This window comes from Calidris pugnax, unplaced genomic scaffold, assembly GCF_001431845.1.
Source record: "Calidris pugnax isolate Ruff unplaced genomic scaffold, ASM143184v1 scaffold103, whole genome shotgun sequence".
Lineage (NCBI taxonomy): Eukaryota > Metazoa > Chordata > Aves > Charadriiformes > Scolopacidae > Calidris > Calidris pugnax.
Window position 1 is genome coordinate 3,221,397 of NW_015090990.1, and position 17,581 is coordinate 3,238,977.

The 17,581-nt window shown below is 49.4% G+C and overlaps 1 protein-coding gene across 1 annotated transcript in view; it reads right to left on the reverse strand.

The window, feature by feature from the left end:
* The window catches only part of CFAP65 (cilia and flagella associated protein 65), a 33,010-nt gene extending 17,658 nt beyond the window's left edge, over positions 1 to 15,352 (reverse strand). Inside the window, exons 1-17 of the mRNA XM_014954107.1 lie at positions 15,294 to 15,352; positions 14,623 to 14,697; positions 14,170 to 14,321; positions 13,373 to 13,475; positions 11,780 to 11,946; positions 10,164 to 10,363; positions 9,382 to 9,527; positions 8,074 to 8,296; positions 7,504 to 7,769; positions 6,829 to 7,029; positions 6,037 to 6,399; positions 4,882 to 5,019; positions 3,723 to 3,968; positions 3,082 to 3,306; positions 2,263 to 2,415; positions 1,198 to 1,363; positions 563 to 691 (exon numbers count right to left, since the gene is read on the reverse strand). Of these exons, the coding sequence (XP_014809593.1) occupies positions 563 to 691; positions 1,198 to 1,363; positions 2,263 to 2,415; positions 3,082 to 3,306; positions 3,723 to 3,968; positions 4,882 to 5,019; positions 6,037 to 6,399; positions 6,829 to 7,029; positions 7,504 to 7,769; positions 8,074 to 8,296; positions 9,382 to 9,527; positions 10,164 to 10,363; positions 11,780 to 11,946; positions 13,373 to 13,475; positions 14,170 to 14,321; positions 14,623 to 14,697 (2,953 nt within the window). The 5' untranslated portion in view covers positions 15,294 to 15,352. The remainder of the gene's footprint in view (positions 1 to 562; positions 692 to 1,197; positions 1,364 to 2,262; positions 2,416 to 3,081; positions 3,307 to 3,722; positions 3,969 to 4,881; positions 5,020 to 6,036; positions 6,400 to 6,828; positions 7,030 to 7,503; positions 7,770 to 8,073; positions 8,297 to 9,381; positions 9,528 to 10,163; positions 10,364 to 11,779; positions 11,947 to 13,372; positions 13,476 to 14,169; positions 14,322 to 14,622; positions 14,698 to 15,293) is intronic.
* Positions 15,353 to 17,581: the final 2,229 nt, after the last annotated feature.

Genomic DNA, 17,581 nt, shown 5'->3' on the forward strand with positions numbered 1-17,581 from the left:
TTGTTTTCACACTGAAAAACCATAAACAGTTGTTTATATCTCGTCTTTTCCATACCATTCATGTGGCATTGCTATTCTCCCCTTTCCAAGCTGGAAACTCCTTGTCTACCTAGTCTTTTCTTGTACAAATGCTGTTCCCCACCTCTGAACATCCCTATTGTCCCTCTCCATGCCATTTCCAGTTCAACTGCATTTCTTCTCGTACAGCGACTTATCTGGATCTGCAAAAAGGACCCCAGTTGCATAGGACTGGTTGCATGAAGCTCTCAGAATGTGTTTCAGGGCACACCATAAAAGGCCATTATCACGCAGAGGAGCAGGGGATCTTGTGACCACAGGGGCAGGAAACTTGGAGCTCTCCCTGTCTGTGTCTCATGGCTCAAGCACAACTATCCACAAAAGGTGCAGCAAAAAGGAGACAGCTCCTAGGATCTGGTGACTTGTTCAGCACAGGGATTTCTTCAGCCAGGACTCATACACTGGGAACTGTGCAGCTCAGCTTGTTATGGCACAATTTACTCAGTTGGAAGGGAATGATATTTCCAAAATACCCATCTCTCACCTGTAGGAGTGCAAATGGCATATTTGATTGTCCAGGTGTAATGCAGCCGACGGGCTGGCCTGACTGTTACTCGGACAAAAACTTTTGACCTTGCGGCAATTGTCCCTCTGGAGTGTTCCAGCTCTAGAGCTGTAGGAGAAAAGAGAAGGTACCAGCTTCCAGCATCACTGATCTGTCTTACATCACACGTGTGTTCAGCATATAGCTCCCCAAGCCTACCTGCACTCAAGCCACTGCCTGCCCAGTTTGCCTTTGGCAAGCAAAGAGGGGAGAGCTTCATGAGAGGAGGTGCTCTAGAAAGGTAGCTAAGGGTTGCACTCCACCATTTCTTCTGGGAAGCTCCTTTATTTAACCCCTTTCTCTGCTGGGAAATCTCATCTTATTTCAAGGTCCAAATTGGTCTAACTTCAACTGTCAGGCTCTAACAATCACGTGTGAAAAACCTATGCTTTTTCCAGTAAGACAGAAGACCTTTAGCAAACCCCTAAGCAAAGGAGCAGACACCTTAAGGCACTTAAAAAAAATCAATGTAAGCTTGCCAGTGAGCAGCCCAAGCTCTGATTTCATGCTAGAATATTTATGCAGAAAAGAGGAGAGGGCCAAAACTTCATCCCATATTAATTCCCTTACAGTACCCAGTGGATCGCTGCAGACTTCCTCGGGGTCACAAGGCCCGGTGATCAGCTGTTCCACACTGAGGATGTACTTCAGAGAACAGATCCCATCATTTAGCAGTACAATGCTGCAGCTCTGCAGGTCACCAACTAGAACATTTCCAAGGTCCAGGTGCTCCTTTTGTGCCTGGAATTCAAACCCAGCATGCAAAGGTCACTGTTACACATTGAGCATAGTGGTCAAGCATTGAACCCTTGGCACACACAGTGCAGTGCAAAGGGCTCCCTACATTATGTAGGACCTGGTACACCCTGGGAGATGTTGGAACAGGGCTGCAAGGGGCCCAATCCCTCCTTCAAATGCTTTTTCCTGCTGTTATTTTGGCTGCTTTCTGGGTAGGATGCAGCTGTGAGGACATTAGCTGGCTAGTTGCACTTGAGACAAGGGCTGAGATATGTCTGCCAGTCCCTCCATGAATACATTGTGTCCCCCTCTCTTGGCTAGTCATCCCCTAGCACGCAATTTATAGTGATTAAATACCTCTAAGACATCTCCACCCATCTGTCCAATGTCATCCACGTGGGGCAATGGCTGACAAAGTATTATTTTATTTAGCTCTGGTTCCTTAAGAAACTTAAGAAGGTGGCTGAACAGATCTGCAGACGGTAGGAGGAAAGCCAGGTGGGTATGTGCTGGTTACACCACTTTAACATTAGGTGCAGTACACTTAAAAATTGGACTGACAGCAGAACTAATAGAGAAGGAGAGCAGACAGGAAGAGAGGAGAGAGCTGGGCATCCCAAGGAGCCAAACAGCTTGCTCAGTTCAGTCTGCAACAGAGGATTTTAGGGTGATCTCAGAGGATTCAGGCAGGTCACGTTTGAACTGGCAGGACATTCACATCTTGCTGTTGCCACTAGGCTGCCAGAATCAGCTCTTTCGTCTCCACTGCTAGCAATGCCTGGGAATTTTGCTGTGAATCCTTACTGGTTGTCTCCAGTACAGGTTGTGAAAAATAGACAAGCCCATGATCCCCATCGTACCCTAGTACCCCTCCTACTACCCAGTGGACTCCAGTTCCTTACCCTGATGGTGCCCAGTGCCCCCTCTCCAATAATATTCAAGGTATAACGAGCACTTTCGGGAGACTTGGAGTCGGGGCTTTTCCTCCTCACAATCACCATAGCTTTCAGCAGATACTTGGTCTCCTCTTCAGGAGTAAAAGTCCACGCCTGAGCCTGAAATCACAAGAGGGAAGGAAAGTGCTCACCAGAGATTTAGGCCAGAGCCAAGCCTGTACACCACAATGGCTGCATTCAGTGCACCACCTTTTCCTCCATTACAGCTAACCTAATCCTCTGCAGACAGCTCCAGAGCAGTGCTCACTTCAGTCCTCCACCATCTCTGCCTGTATCAAAGGTTCACCTTAGGAATGCACATCCAGATATTGAAAGCCAGGCTGTGGAGATGTGCTAGTCCTTGCCACTCTTAAAGAGCACTCAGAGAACAAAGTAGAAGTTTAGAATCTGAATTTACAAGTGGAAGAACAGCAGAACATCATCATAAACTCTCTTGTGCTCCCATTTGTCCTCCATCTATTAACATCTCCTGGTGCATGACAAAGCTACTGCTGTGTTAACATCCAGTCCCATCCCGGTATCATTATCTAGTGCCATTTAAGACCCTGTAGTCAAGAAAGATGTGATAATGTTTGGGGAAATCCACATTGTAGGAACCAGCACGAATGCAGATGCTGGCTACCAGCCCAAGATAAGACACTGACTGGTATTCTCTAACATTGGCATTAAAGACCAAATGACTGGCAGCCCTCACATTTCCACTCTAAACACTCCACAACTTTATTGTAGAGAGCAAAATACAAGTTTGGTAGAATCTGAACTTACCATGGCTTCATAGGGCTGGAGGATCCCTTCAGTAGGGCTGACAGACAGGATCTTGCTGTCAGACTGATGGATCTTCCATGTGAAAACCATGGGTAGCCTTGTGCAATTTTTTATGGTATACATTTGTGTGGAGGAGGTCCCTATATAGAGAGGCTTGAAGTACAGATTTCCATCACCTTCTAAGAGCAAGAGAAGAGGCTCCCCACAACTCCGGAGAGCAATCTCCTGTGGAATTAAAAGAGAAGTAACAGACATGAGCTACAAGTCTCAGCTGACCTCTGGGGGGACCTTGCAAAGATGTTGGTCCTTCCAAGAGAGAAGCAAGAACAAACTGGGTCAGGAGGAAGGGAAGAGCTCTAGGTTGTGCTGTCAAGAAGGGCCCTGCGCATAGTATAGTGTATTCCAGGAGATGGAAACCCAAGGGAACAAGGGTACAGGATGTCTGTCACCACAAGCACCTTCTATCTGCAGTGTTGACCCCACTTTAAATGTTGAAAATGTTATTTCATTCCTATTTCCAAAGGGAATAATCCAAGCTAACCATTAGGAGATATAACAGGGGTCACAGTGAAAGTCACTATGAAAGGGAAGACTACAGGGGAACAAGCTTTTCCTACCATCTTCTACTTCCCTCTCCCTACCTTGGTGTATCCAGGACAAGAGTTCAGTTGCAGAGGCAGGACATGATGCTGTGAGACTGTGTTAACTGGGTGAGTGGAGAGAAAGAAAATCTGTTGGCCACCTGGCAGGATGTGTCCTGAGTGGGGCTTGATCAAAACAGAGGGACAAGCAGCTTGGTTCACACTGAAGGTCATCATTGAGGTGCCCGTGTTCAAGAGCAGCACACTGCAGTAGGTATCAGTGTTAGGAGACACAGGAGGAAAAGTCTGGTGGAAACAAGCAAGAAAGGTTGTTTGCAGTGGGTTTAGAAAACCAGCTTAAATAAAAAGCTTTTCCTATGATGAATTCCAGATTCCAACAGGCACTATCCTGAGCCTTTGAAGAACTCTGTAACTGCATCTCTTCAGTATGTGTATGGTCTTTTATCTTCCCATGGTGGCTCTCACCTTTCATAAGCTCATGGGACCAATGAAACTACTTTAATTATGCAATGCTTTCTGTTCATCCAATAAGTAAGCTGTTTGGTGAAAATTGTGCTCTCTGTATGGGTAGTGACCTAGGTTTCTAGGGCTGGAATTTCATCCAGTTCAATGAAAACTGTGCTCTCTGTATGGGTAGTGACCTACTGGTTTCTAGGGCTGGAATTTCATCCAGTTCATGCACATCAGAAACAGGCTGCATGTCCTGAACTAGCTGAGGAGATTTTCTAAGAGGTTCTCAAGACAATTCTTACTTCCTGGGGCCAGATCTCACTTAGCCTCTTTGGAACAATACTTTCTTGTGCTACAGAAACAGCAGGGACAGTCAGGAGAAATTCCACTCTTCCTTGCGACCACCTCTCTTCCATAAGTGTGGATTCTGTGTGTTGCCGAGTCTGTGTGTCTGAGGCCCTGGGAGGGGACTAAGCACCCTTTTCAGTGTCCACATCCACCTAAACAGAAAGGAAGATCCCAACAGCTTTCCTCTCAGAGCTAATAAGATGCTCAGTGCAACCTGGCACACTGGAGGCTGAGAAGCTAATGCAGAAGAAAGAACATCCTATTTCTCTATCAAAGCAGGAGTCTCCACACCATCAGAAACCACCACATTTCAGGATCGTGCAATGAGAGACAAGGTAAAAAGTTCAGAGGTAAACACTGAGCATCTCTGTAAAGATCTAAACATCAACCAGTTACGCACCTTGGGAACATCCAGGATGTACTGTGGAATGAAGTGCTCCCGTTCTGCTTCATACGTGTGTGCTCTCAGCCTGACAGTCAGGCACCAGGATGGACAGATGGTGGCATCCTCCTTGATGTTGCTGTAGTGTCTCAGCACCTGCAGGCACACAAAGGACAGAAGTGAGTGCAAGTAGCAAGGGAGTGTGGCAAGATGTCTTCAAGTGTGTGTGCACCATCACAATCAGCAGTCTGTTTCAATGGTACCCCTGAGGCTCAGGAATTGACTTTTTCAGGGAAGAAGGACTGACCAGTGGCAGATGAGGAACATGAGTCCTGTTTTCCCAAATAGCTACATTCCAGATCCAAAAGATCAGCAAGTGACTTTCAAGGGGAAGGACCTATCCAAATTATTCTGTGATACTACAAGAGTTGCCTTAGGGAAGGAGGGTCTACAGACACTTTAGTGCAGTTTGAGATAAATGCTAATTTTAGCACCTGCAGGTAACAGTGAGTCACTGAAAATAATCATCTATCCTTTACCTGAGCCTCAGAAACTCCTGACTCTAAGATTACTCCCAGATATCCTCCACACTGGCTTAGAAGGGAAAAAAATGCAAGAAGAGTAATCAGCAAGGTAATGAAGATCTCTCTCACCTACCAGGAAGTTTCTGGGTGCTAAACCTCTTGCAATTGCAGCCTTGTGTGATATGAATCCCACAGCACGTGGGAGGAGAGGCTGCAGTGATATACAGTGCCCTTAGCAGCTTTGCTTATGCAGAGCCAGACACAAAATCCAAGTTACTGCCCATCACACAGGCCACAACAACCATCCTTGTGGAGGCTCCCACCCATGCTAATAGTGCAGTAATTCACAGCAATTCCTCCTTCAGTGGGGTGTACATTATTCACGCTCGCTGAGGGTAAGAGCAAATGTTAATGTCCATATGCATGGGCTGTGGCTTACTTTGCTGATTTATCTTTGCCAGGACAAAGGTAAAGGAGAAATTTTAACCCACCAGTGTATCAAAACAGCAGCCAAAGAAATTACCAAAGATGCCAGTTTGCCAAACTCAAAATAAAAGCTTCCATTTGAATTTTAACTCCCCCCAAACCTTTAGCTTGCAGTCTCTTGCCAGGTTCTCTCTAGAAACTCATCCTAGTAATTCCTACTAACCTTGTAGAAGGCAAAACCTTCCAGCTCTGCTGCATAGAGACAATTGAGCCGAGTGGGCTGGAAAAGGACACAGAAGGCTGAAGATTTCAAAGGTGGGATGTCACAGATTTCAGGGCTCACTTGGAAGGCAGTGCCATGGCTTAGGGTCCAAGCAACAGTGATCTTTCCTTTGGTGTGGTTGGTCACACAGAGAGGAAGTTGTTCAACCTTGTGGAGCGGCACGCAGCAACCAAAATCATATTCCAAGGGGCTGACACTAACATGAGGGGGAAACAAGGTCAGGTCACTGCTCACACCATCGTAGAAATATTCAGTCATGGAGTCAGCTTCACAGTATTCCTTGGGAGGCTGGTCCTGAGGGATCTACGGGGTGGAAACATCTCAGTGTGAGAAGGGAAAGTGTGCCTGTGGGAAACACCAGGCACTACAGTCCTGATTGCCTTCACAAGCAACAGGGCATGCAAGATGTACTTCGGTAACAGTTCCCAGGACTGGGGACTAGTCTAGGCTTCAAGGAGGCTCCTGTTTGTAAGCCAGTCCTCAGTCTGAAGCTACATGAAGCAAAAGAAGGTCCTGTGGTTGAGTTAAAGCCAGAAAGCAGCTTAGTGGCTGATCTTGGGTAAGACGCAGATAGTGTTGGTGCGTGCTGGAAACATTAACAACAATGATACTAAAAAAATCAGTCTGGCACCTGCAAGCCCTTCTAGATCTGTCTGGCCTGGGCAACAGAAGCCCAGCATCTGCAGAGAACAGCATGGGAGTATCTTAGATTCCAGGGATGGCTGCTCATACCTCGGGGGGCAGCATGAGGGCTCCTTTTTCATCCTTCTGCAACTTTCCCTCTTTCAACATCACATTCAGGATATCAGGAGGGTAGAAGGTCAGTCCCCTCACCATGTTGGTTCGGTAGCAGGAGAGGTGTCTTGCCTGAAGAATGGCTGGCTTAGCTGTGTCTGAATGGCAAGTACCAAAAAGGTCCACATACATGGGTTGCTGGGAGAACATCAGAAAGGATTATAAGAAATAAATAGTGATTGCTTTGAGAGTTACACCACCCTAGTATATCACTTCCAAAACCATGCCTGGGAAAGGCTTAGAATCTGCAATGTTAGACCACCATGTTTTGATGAAGCCCAAGAACTTTCTTGAAACTGGAGTGAAATACACTTGGTGCACAGCTGTGCAGCTAAATTTAACTCAGAGACCTAAATGGACAGGGGCCACTGAAGGATGCTCCTTACCCTACCCATAGGCATTACTGGCTGGCTGGTTGTCCACATCAGCCCTCTGCTGCTGATTGGGACCTGCACCATGGGGATTCTACTCAGCAAGATCCCAGGACAGGTGTCAATAGAAATGCAGTGAGAAGAGATTTTCGGAGGCCACTAAGTGAGAGAGGCCAGCCCTGGTCTCAGAGATAGCCTTCTGAGCTATCACAGCGGTGACACCACCCTTTGCCTGTCATACCTGATGGTGGACAAGGCACACCACTCTGCGGTGATAGCTGATGGGCTGAGTAGGTCGAAAGGTCACCTTCAGCTCTAGCGTTGTTGTGCCCTCCAAGACTCCACAGGGATGATCCAAGGAGAACACGCTCCCTCTGCCATCAATATCAAACTGGTAATAGGCAGGCACATCTGAGATGTTGCTGATTTTCAGTGTCTGCATCAAACTTTCCCCAAGATTGATCCAGTCGAAGTCCATAGAATATTGATGCAGGGACACCAAAGGACCTAGGATGACAACATGCAAGATAGATTCTGGACTTGTCATAGCTGTTTCTGTAAACATGTCACAAGCCACTGTTGCAGTTAACTGATCTTCTGCAACCAGAATCACCTCATCAGCAAACCCACCAGTCCCAGCAAGCAGGTGGACATTCACTTCCAACAGTCTCACATCTGTCTCAAACAAGTATAAACCCCAGATGGTGCACCAGAGGCAGCCCATATCCCAGCAGAAGGTAAGCCTATGACTGAGGTCCTACAGTGCTAAGAGGAGGACAGGGAGAAACAGGGAAGGCTTTCACTCTGGTACCTTTACATGAGCCAATGACCTTCAGGACGGTCTGCAGGAGGCATCCAGCAGATGTGATGGTGAAATAGTCAGTACTGTGCTCTCCTACAGTCTGAGGCTGAAATCGTACGCGCAAGAGCAGCTTCCCGTTAGCAGGGACAACACTGTGGGACACATCACAGGAGAAAACAGGATCTCGAAGCAGAGGCTCTTTTGCTCTTTCTATCCTACATGGTGCATCAACCTCCAAACAGAAAAGAAATAGGTCAACAAAGGAGGCAACAGGAGCCGGGATTGCTCTGAATGCAGGACACTAATCATTGAAGAACTTCAGTTTTCAGCAGAGCTGAATACCACCGAGAATATCGAGGCTACTGCAGCCCTGCACAGAAATGTTATGCAAATTCTGCAAGCCTGTGCTGCTGGGGCACTGCCAGCAGCAAGCTCCCACCATACTCTCAGAAGTCAGTGGGCTGCACCAAAATGTCCTGGTCATCTCTGGGGTTGGAGTGTCCCTCCTGAGAGGGGGAAGGATGGCTCAAGGTGTCCCCAAGGGCCAAAGTAGCCTAAGTGACTGCTGTGACCAGGTAGACAGGCAGGCAGATAAATTATTTTTCTCCATCCACACCACCTTGTGTGGGGATTTTCTTGTCACAAATAACAAAACTGTCACTCTGATGCCTTCCTCGCCTCTTGAAATAAGGTCCTGATCCTTGCCTGGGGCTGCTGAGCACCACTGCAGTGTGAATAACAACAGTACAAGAAATGAGTATGTCTTTGCCACTCCCAAGTTTCAGAGCCTGTGGATGAGAGCCAGCACTGTGTCATCCACATCAGCAAATTCTGAGTACATCCAACTTTTAAGTGGGCTGAGCTGAAACAGAGAACAAGGTGCTCAAATTCCCACTTGACTTTGGGAGCAATTCACCAAGTTGCAGTCCACTGAGGACAGCAGGAGATCCATCAGCTGCCTGGGACACATGCATGCCAATTTGAAACTGTCACACAGGACTGATGAGCTTGTCCAGGGTGGACAGGAGAGCTGCAGGATGTGAAGGACAGCAGCGGCTGCCTGATCTGGACCAAGCGCAGCGGGAAGAAGGCAGGAACCATGCTGCAAATGGATGAGTTGGTAGCACTCTAGCTAGAAGTCAGGGGGCAAAAGTGAATGGCCTGGTTGGTAGGGGAAGGCTCATCATCTCCGTTTTATTCACATTTCCACTTGGGTTATTTTCATAGCATTAAGAGAAATACTCTGGACCACATATCCTGGGGGAAATGTGCCAGCATGCCAGCTTCTCACAAGAAGTAGTCTCCCTCTCCACATACCACAGACATGTTGAAGATTTCTACACACTTCTCCACAGTTTTCCCCACTGGCACTGATCCAAAGCACAGCACGTCCTGAAACTTTCCAGGCTTTATGTCTTCATGCTCCTCTGCTGTCACACTCACCCGCAGGTAAGGGTATTTGGCTGTTAAAGAGAATAATATACCAGGTTAAGAAGGAGAAGTGGAATCTCCATCCTTAGATATTCAGTGCTCAACTGCACAAGCATCTGAACAGCCTCAGTTAACTGTGAAGTTGGATCTACCTTCAAATTTGGCCCTGATTTGAACCAAATAAGCTGCCTTCCAGCCCTAATTCACTAAAATAAGTCACATCTTTTTTTGTCAGTACACGGCACCTCAGGCAAGGACTTGCTAATGAAACCATTGCTTATTCTAGCTTGCATCCAGAAAGTTTTAGAAATTTCCCTCTGGCTCTCTGTCTAGCTGGGACAGACACGAGAGCCTGAGTGGAGATAAGACCAGGAGTTTCTGGAGATTTTTGCATTGTGCTGATGAACCCCTCTCGTTTCTTCCCCTCTGGAGCCAACTTAAGCAGGCTCCAGAGATGGTGGTTTGGCCAAAGCACGCCACAGGCCATATTGGACCCTGAGCCTCTTCAGATCACACTTCCAAATTGACAAAAGTAGATTTCACAGGCCACTTTCAAACCATGGGGGTCACTTGCTCACCACAGCACCTCCGTGTATCCCTGTGGAATGCTATTCCACAGTTATGGGTGATACATGCTTCTTTGAGTGTTAAATGCAGGAAAGACTCACACAGGGCTTTTAGATGGATAGTCCTCTTTTGTTTCTCTTCACCTCCAAACCAGCACGTTGCTGCCACATCATACAGCAGAGCCTCTTTGGGCTGGAAGACCACTTTGATCATGCATTCAGCACCTGGGTTCAGCGTTCCGCAGTCAGGAATCATGTCGAAAGGGCTTGATGTCTCCCAGGCAAACACAGTAACAACGTCACTGGGAAATGAAGATACGTTTTAAGTAGATGAACAGATCCTTTACTGCCTGTGCAATCACATGTAGGATGAACCTTTCCCAATGGGTTATTCAGTTAGCATGCAAAGCAACCAATGTTGAATGGCAGAATCCTTAAAGCATCTGACCAAATACGTGATGCTGGGAAGAAATTTGTCACTAGTCCCTGCAAATGGTCTGTTCACACTTTAATGAATCTTAGAGGTAATAGCTAAGAACTTTACTAACGGCCATAAAATTTCTCAGCTTCATTGTGTGATAGCAAACAAATCAGCTTCAGAATTAACCTTTTTTCCTGTATCTAAATTTGCTACCTCTCAATTCTAAATGAACATTTGTTCCTCTGTTATATGCCCAGGTGAGAAGAGAGAACTGAGCTATTTTCCTAATACCTCATTCAGCTCTCCAGAACTCCTTATTTTTTGTTTAATTTGTGCAAAGACCATGACATACCATCAGCTTTTTCTATTTTATTTATTGCAAGCTGTGTGTTGCTTACCATTCATATCCTCCACCACCCTGGACCTCTCAGTCAGCACAAGTGATTTCTCTAAGGGGAGAATGAATCACTTGAAATGGTTTCAGGCTGATACCTTGCTCTGCTTAAGATATGTACACCTTCCTCCCGCATCAGCTGACTGCTTTGGGGAGCACAGGCCATTTTCTAACTAGTAAAGGTTATTTTTGTCTTACTGTAAATGGTTAGAAGCCTACCTTCTTGCATGGGAACTTCTTCCCTGCATTCCTTTCTACAATACTGCCTCAATTACTGTCCTTACCCTTATTAAAACAAGACAGTCCTTGGTAACTGGGAGCATCTTTGCTCCTAAATAATGACTCCAAGCCACAGGATACTGCCACTGCTTTGGGCAGCTCCATGAACCTAAGAGCAGGCACTGGAAACACTCTCCAACTTCTGTATTGCCTGCCTCCAAACCAAAGATGTCAACTCGAGCTTTGGCAACTCCGCTGCCAACCCTATGGTGTTCTTCTGCCAAGGGAAGAGAGGCCAAGTCACAAAAAGACTAAAACATTTCCAGCTGGTAGCTCATCCCTCCCTGTTCATGCTGAACAGGCTGCCTTTGATTAACTAGAAGCCCAGGCCTCTCCTGTGGATGTGGAATGTTCTCAGCAGGACACCTTCTTGATCCTCACCTTTCTCAGCAAATGCTGGAAACAGATGTGAGGTGCCAAAGTGTGCTCACAGTGAGATCTGACCCATACTACCATTTCTGTTGCCTTCTCTGCTGTCACCTCAGAGGAGACAGAGATCTGCTGCCTCTTAAGGCAGCCAGCAGATCTAATGACAATTGAAATGAGCTGCATTCATTGGAGAGCCCAAGAAGGTGCCAAAATACCTGACAAAACAGAGATTCTGCCCAGTCAATTCTTACTCACCCATTGTTGCGCATAGGGAATGTTGTCTCCGTGACATTGTGGACAGCACAGATGGGCAATTGGACAGCAGCTGGGAAGGACAGAAAGGGGCCTGGAAGCGTAGCATGCAGGGTGACAGAGAACTCACCCTCAGCCTTCTTAAAGCAGATGCTGTCTTCATACTCCCTCTGCACAGAAAAGCAAGGGGAGACAGCAGTTAGATGGGTTCCATCTTTCAGGTACTCCAGCTACACCCATGAACATCCACCACCTTCACCTCTGTGAGAGTGCTGGGAAAAAAATAATTCAGTGACAGAGGCATAAAGGAAGGCCTCTGTGCAGGAGAGAGCATATGAATCACTCAAAAAGCTGAGTAAGACAGCGAGTAAGGTACTCAAGCATACTCCTCAGTCTGTCAGGGAACACACAAACACCCTCAGGGAGAGCAGTTGAAGACTACATTTGTTTCACCTCATTCATTTCAGTGTAGATAGATTTCTTTCAGTGTTTTCAAAATCCCAATTCAGCTTAAGTGAAGCATGTACAACCTCTCCTTGAGCTCCACAGGCACAGAAATATTAGTCTTTGATTAAGTGCTTTGTCAGCTAGAGGCCTAAGCGGATAACACACAACTTAAAGATGCAGCGTTGACAGCACTGTGTACAAAGAGCCCCAGGACATCTGCTAATCAGCTACAACGGAAGGAATTGCAAGATATGTGTCTTCTGTGCTCCCCAGTTGTCACCTCTCCTGTGTACTGCTTCTACAGGTAAGGAGAGACCTTGGGCACTGCAGCACGCACCGTCCTTGCTCTGTCTAAGAAAGGGAGCCTCCTGCTTGATGTGGTGCAGACAAACTATTAGCCGAAAATGGAAAAAGGCCAGCAGCTCATTTCATAAAGGGAACACTGAACAGTCATCAGAAAACCATGAGGCTAAGAGAGCGGAGAGATCATCCGCCTGATGATCACGCTCTGTGAATAGGACTGAAATACACATCAAAGACATATAGCTGTGTACAAGAGCCAGATATCAACACTCAGCCAAAACAGACACGCGGTACAAGCTGAAAATCAAGAAAAGGGGCTGTGTAAAAAAAACCCATTGCTGTTAAAAATAAAGATGAAAGAAACCCACCCCATCCAAAAGAAGGGAGGCCCTTGACATATCCTTTAGAGAAAATCAATGGTCCTTTAATGTACAGGCTTTGGGGCCTTCTGTAAGAAAGCAGAGTCCCTCAACTCAAGGTTCTGCACTAAAACCACACAGCTGAGGATCCTGGGATCAAACCAGGTGTAGACAGTTCAAGCAGTTTACCTTAGTGATTTCATGGCCAGAGGAAGCACATGAAAAACTGGGAATACTTTTTGTGAGGATCCCTCTCATGACCTCTGGCAAACTCTGCAGAGAAATCAGGGGTTAGGGCTCCCTCAGGAGACAAAGATGTGGGGAGAGCAAGGAAGTCACACTGCCCAGTCTTTTTATGCTAGAACCTTCCCTAAGGACTGATTCCTTCAAGTGAAAACAAATCAGAAAGGACAAGAGAGGCAGACACCTACTGCCCCCCTGGAACCCAGCCTGAGCACTGAGAGCAGTTTTGGTGTTGCCACTGTACCTTTTCAGCGGGCCGGAAAACGATGGGCAGAGTTAAGGACATACCAGGGCTCAGAGTGATCGGTTGTGGAAAAACAGTGAAGAAGAATCGCGTGGAAGGACATCTAGATAATGAAATCAAAACAAAAGAATTTTGTGTGAGGGCATGCAGCTGTTGTTAAGTTAGACAGCAGAAAAGAGAATAAAGAATCAAAACCTCCAGGCCCCACAATTAGAAGCGCTTTACATGCCTGACCCTAAGGGTACCTTCGTAGCAAATCAGCAGAAACGGGAGCAGAACCCAAGTGTCCTGGAAACCCATTCCCAGCTCTAAATACCTATCCCTTCCTTGAACAATATTTTACACTCCCAGGATACGCAGCATGAGCAAAACACATTGGGGAGAAACATTTGTGTTTCAGAGCAGGGAGGGTCACAGGGAGTGCTGGAGTGGCTCAACATCCAGTGGAACTCCCGGGAGCAATGGTTTTAGGACACACTAGTGACTGGCTGGCATACATCCACAATTAAAATCTCACTAGACTGGAAATGCCTCACAGACAGAAGTATCAGCAAAACAGAATTTACAAAAAAGCATTTCATTTAAAATACTCCTGCCAGGAACAAGGGCTGTGCTTCTGAATTAGCAGGTTTCTGTCCTGCTACGTAAGTGTGCATGTGCTGTCTCCAGCACATAGCCCAAAGGGAGAGGGGGCAGATGAATCCAAGGAAAGGTGTTAACGTGACTGATACAGCGGGGGGGACGAAGATGCAGTGAGAATGTGAGGAGTACAAAGGAGAAAGAAACTTCCCACGCACCTGTAGCTCAGCTTCTGGGTTTTCTCATGAACATTTTTCAAGCTCAGATGTTTGATCACCTCTTTTCCGAGTTCCCAGCCATGCCACCTGAGTGTTTCAGCCACCTCAATGCCCCAGAATACGCCTTTCTTCTTTGCCTTTCTTCCAGACAGCTGAGGAAGTTGCAACGGGGATATTAGCACTTTGGCAGCGAAGGAAGGAGGAGAAATCACTCAAACAGCTTTTTCTCTACGCCAAAAGTCTGTGACTCTGGCAAAAGGACGGGAGGAGCCACCCTGCGGCAAAGCTCCTGGAGTCCAGAGGAGACACCTCCTGGCCACAGCCCAAACAACAGATACTAGGGGATGTCATGGACGAGGGAAGCAAAGGCTAAAGGGCTTTTTGTTTTTCTCCTCTCCCTACCCTGCCAGTAAATCCACCCACGACAATGTGCCCCTTTGCTCCACTGCTCACCACTCTAACACAGCCACAGCACAGCTTCCGAAAAGTCTCAGGGTTTTGGGGCTCACCATGTGCCTGAGCAAGCATCTGAAAAACAAGAGGAGAAAGTCCTTGTGCATGGTGCTCCTGCACCCGGGCAGTCTTTGCCGCTGAGGCCTGGGTGCTCCCAGAGACCCAACAACTCCTCCTCTGGCTCAGGGTGGCATGCCACCCAGCAGGAGCCGCAATGTCCCCATTTTGCCAGCTGGGGCCAGTCCTTGCCACAGACCACACTGTCCCCAGGCTGCCACAGCCCTGCGCTCAGCAGCCCCCTTAGCACTGACCGTGACGCCCACAGCTCAGGCCCCTGTGGCCGAGTTCTCCTTGGGCATTTATAGCACAGCCCTGCCCAACCCTCCATAGCCCCACAGAGACCAGCAGAGCAGAGCCCTGCCCTATAGCCTTGCTAAAACCCTATATAGATGATGGGCGCGGCCCCGTTCCCTACAGCAAGAGCCTGCCCAGCTCCCTGGGGCACGGCCCAGTCCTTTATAACCCCACCCGGCCCCCGGGGCAGAGCCTGAGCCCCGCGCCACCGCCGCCCCCCGGGCCCGCCCATGCTCCCTGAAGCCCTGCCCGCCTCCCGATAGCACAGCCCGGGCCCCATAGCACAGCGCGGCCCAAACCCCCAGAGCCCAGGCCACCTCGGGTCCCGGCGGGCCCAAGACCGGCCCGGTCCCGGCGGCTCAGCCCCACAAGGCCCTGGTTCGCGTTGCCATGGAGACCGGACGCGGCGTCGGCGTCTCCCGGAACAACGACGGCGGCCGCCTGGGGTCAATCCGCGCGCGGGGAGCGACGGGAGGGGGAAGCCTGCCGGCGGCGGCCGCCAGGGGGCAGCAGAGGGACGCGCAGAGCTGGGGGCCGGGGTGGGGGGCACAAGCGAAGGGGAGCAGGGGACAAATGGGGGGGACAGGGGGCAAGTGAAAGGGTGCAGAGGGCAGATGGAGGGGTGCAGAGGGCAGATGGGGGAGCTCAGGGGGTGGAGAGTCAAGATGGAGGGGTGCAGGAAGCAGGTGGGGAGTTCTCAGGGGTGCAGAGGGGGCAGACGGAGGGGCTCGGGGGGTGGGATCAAGATGGAGGGGTGAAGGATGCAGATGGAGGGGCTTACGGGGCAAATGGGGGTGGGCAGAGGGCAGATGGAGGGGCGCAGGGGATACAGGAGCAAGATGTAGGGTTGCAGGATGCAGATGGAGGGGTGCAAGAGGCAGGTGGGGAGTTCTCAGGGGCAGACGGAGGGGCTCAGGGCGTGTGGGATCAAGACAGAGGGGTTCAGAGGGCAGATGGAGGGGCTCAGGGGGTACAGGATCAAGATAGAGGGGTGAAGAATGCAGAAGGAGGGGTGCAGGGGGTAAGTGGTGCATTCTCTGTGGTGCAGAGGGGGTAAATGGAGGGGCTTATGGGATGCAGGGGCAAATCGGGGTGGGCAGAGGGCAGATAGAGGGGCTATGGGGACACAGGGGCAAGATGGAGGTGCAGGAGGCAGGTTTGGTTTTCTCAGTGGTGCAGAGAGGGCAGATGGAGGGGCTCAAGGGATGCAGGGTTAAGAGGGAGGCGTGCAGGGGGCAGATGAAGGGGTGCAGGGGTAAGGGTGGATGGGGACCAGGAGGAGATGGGGTAGTTTAGGGGCAGGGAAATGGAGGGGGGCAGGTGGAAGACAGAGGGGTGCAGGGGATGCAGGGGTGCAGGAGAGAGCTCAGGGAAGAGGAGTGATGAGGGTGGATGCAGGGGAGACAGACAGACACAAAGCTTCCTGGGCAGAAGGGGTGCTGTGAAGTTCGTGGGTGCACAGGATGGGTGAGTGAGGAGGCTGTGGGGGTAAGAGGTGGGGTTGCTGAGGAGGATGAGCAGGCATGTGGTGCAGCAGGCTGGAGAGTGCTGGCAGAGGGATGGGGTGGCACCTTAATGGGGCCAGGTCACCCTGAGCTCCTTGGAGCATAGGTGACACAAATAACAAGTTGTGATCGTTGCCAAAAGTGGTTATGGTGTCAAGACCAGCAAAGGGGCAGAGAGACAGAGGCTGGGGAGCACAAGCCCATCAGATATCCCAGGTATCATTCCTGTGGGGCACCACCACCACTGTGGGTCACTCCTTCATCTTCCCAGTTCCCTGGATGTCCCTCAGGGATTGGAGGACCCACATGTCCCTGGTACAGAGGACCAGATAGCCCCTCTGGGGTGCACAGGCAGCAGTGTGGCAGAAAGCAGGGCTGGCCACATCCCGCAGCGTGGGGAGGGTGCCAGGGCAGAGGCAGGAAGGAGATGCAGCTTTAATGGCATTTGTCAATGTTTACAACATGAGTCATCCAGCTAAGCAGCCATAAATCAGCACCCCAACTCCTCCGGCATCAACCGCGTCCCCTCCTCTGTCCCCCCAGCACTGGATGAGTGCCTGGCTCCTGCAGAAACAACATCATAAATAACAGCAACAAAACAAACCCTCTTGCAGGCAGGGAGGGCCTATGTGCGCCAGGCGAGAGATGAACGCCTCCCATCCATCACTTTAATGGTTGTACTCTGGAAATTAAACCTGTCATGGCCCATCAAGGTGAACGTTTTAAGCCTGTGACATCCCTTCAGCTACCCTCCTCCTTCCTGGCACTCTTATTTTTGTTGCTTTCCTTCTCTCCTTTTCCTCTCTGCCCCTGCCACCCCTGTCCTCCCCATCTCACCCCTGCTCTGGTGTGCCCAGCTCCAGCCTGTGGTCCTCTCGTGCTCCCCTGCTGCCAGAAGGACCAAGCTGTACATTGGGTGGTAGATGTTTTTAACCCCGTGGCTCCTGCAGCCATGGGCTGGCACCTGCCAGCATCTCAGAGCCTGGTCCTGCGTTCCTGCTGGGGGGACACAGCTCCCCTGGGGCAATAGGTCTCTCCTGCCCCACTGGTCCCACAGGGCAATGACAAGGAATTGGGCACCATCCTTTCCTAATTCCCCC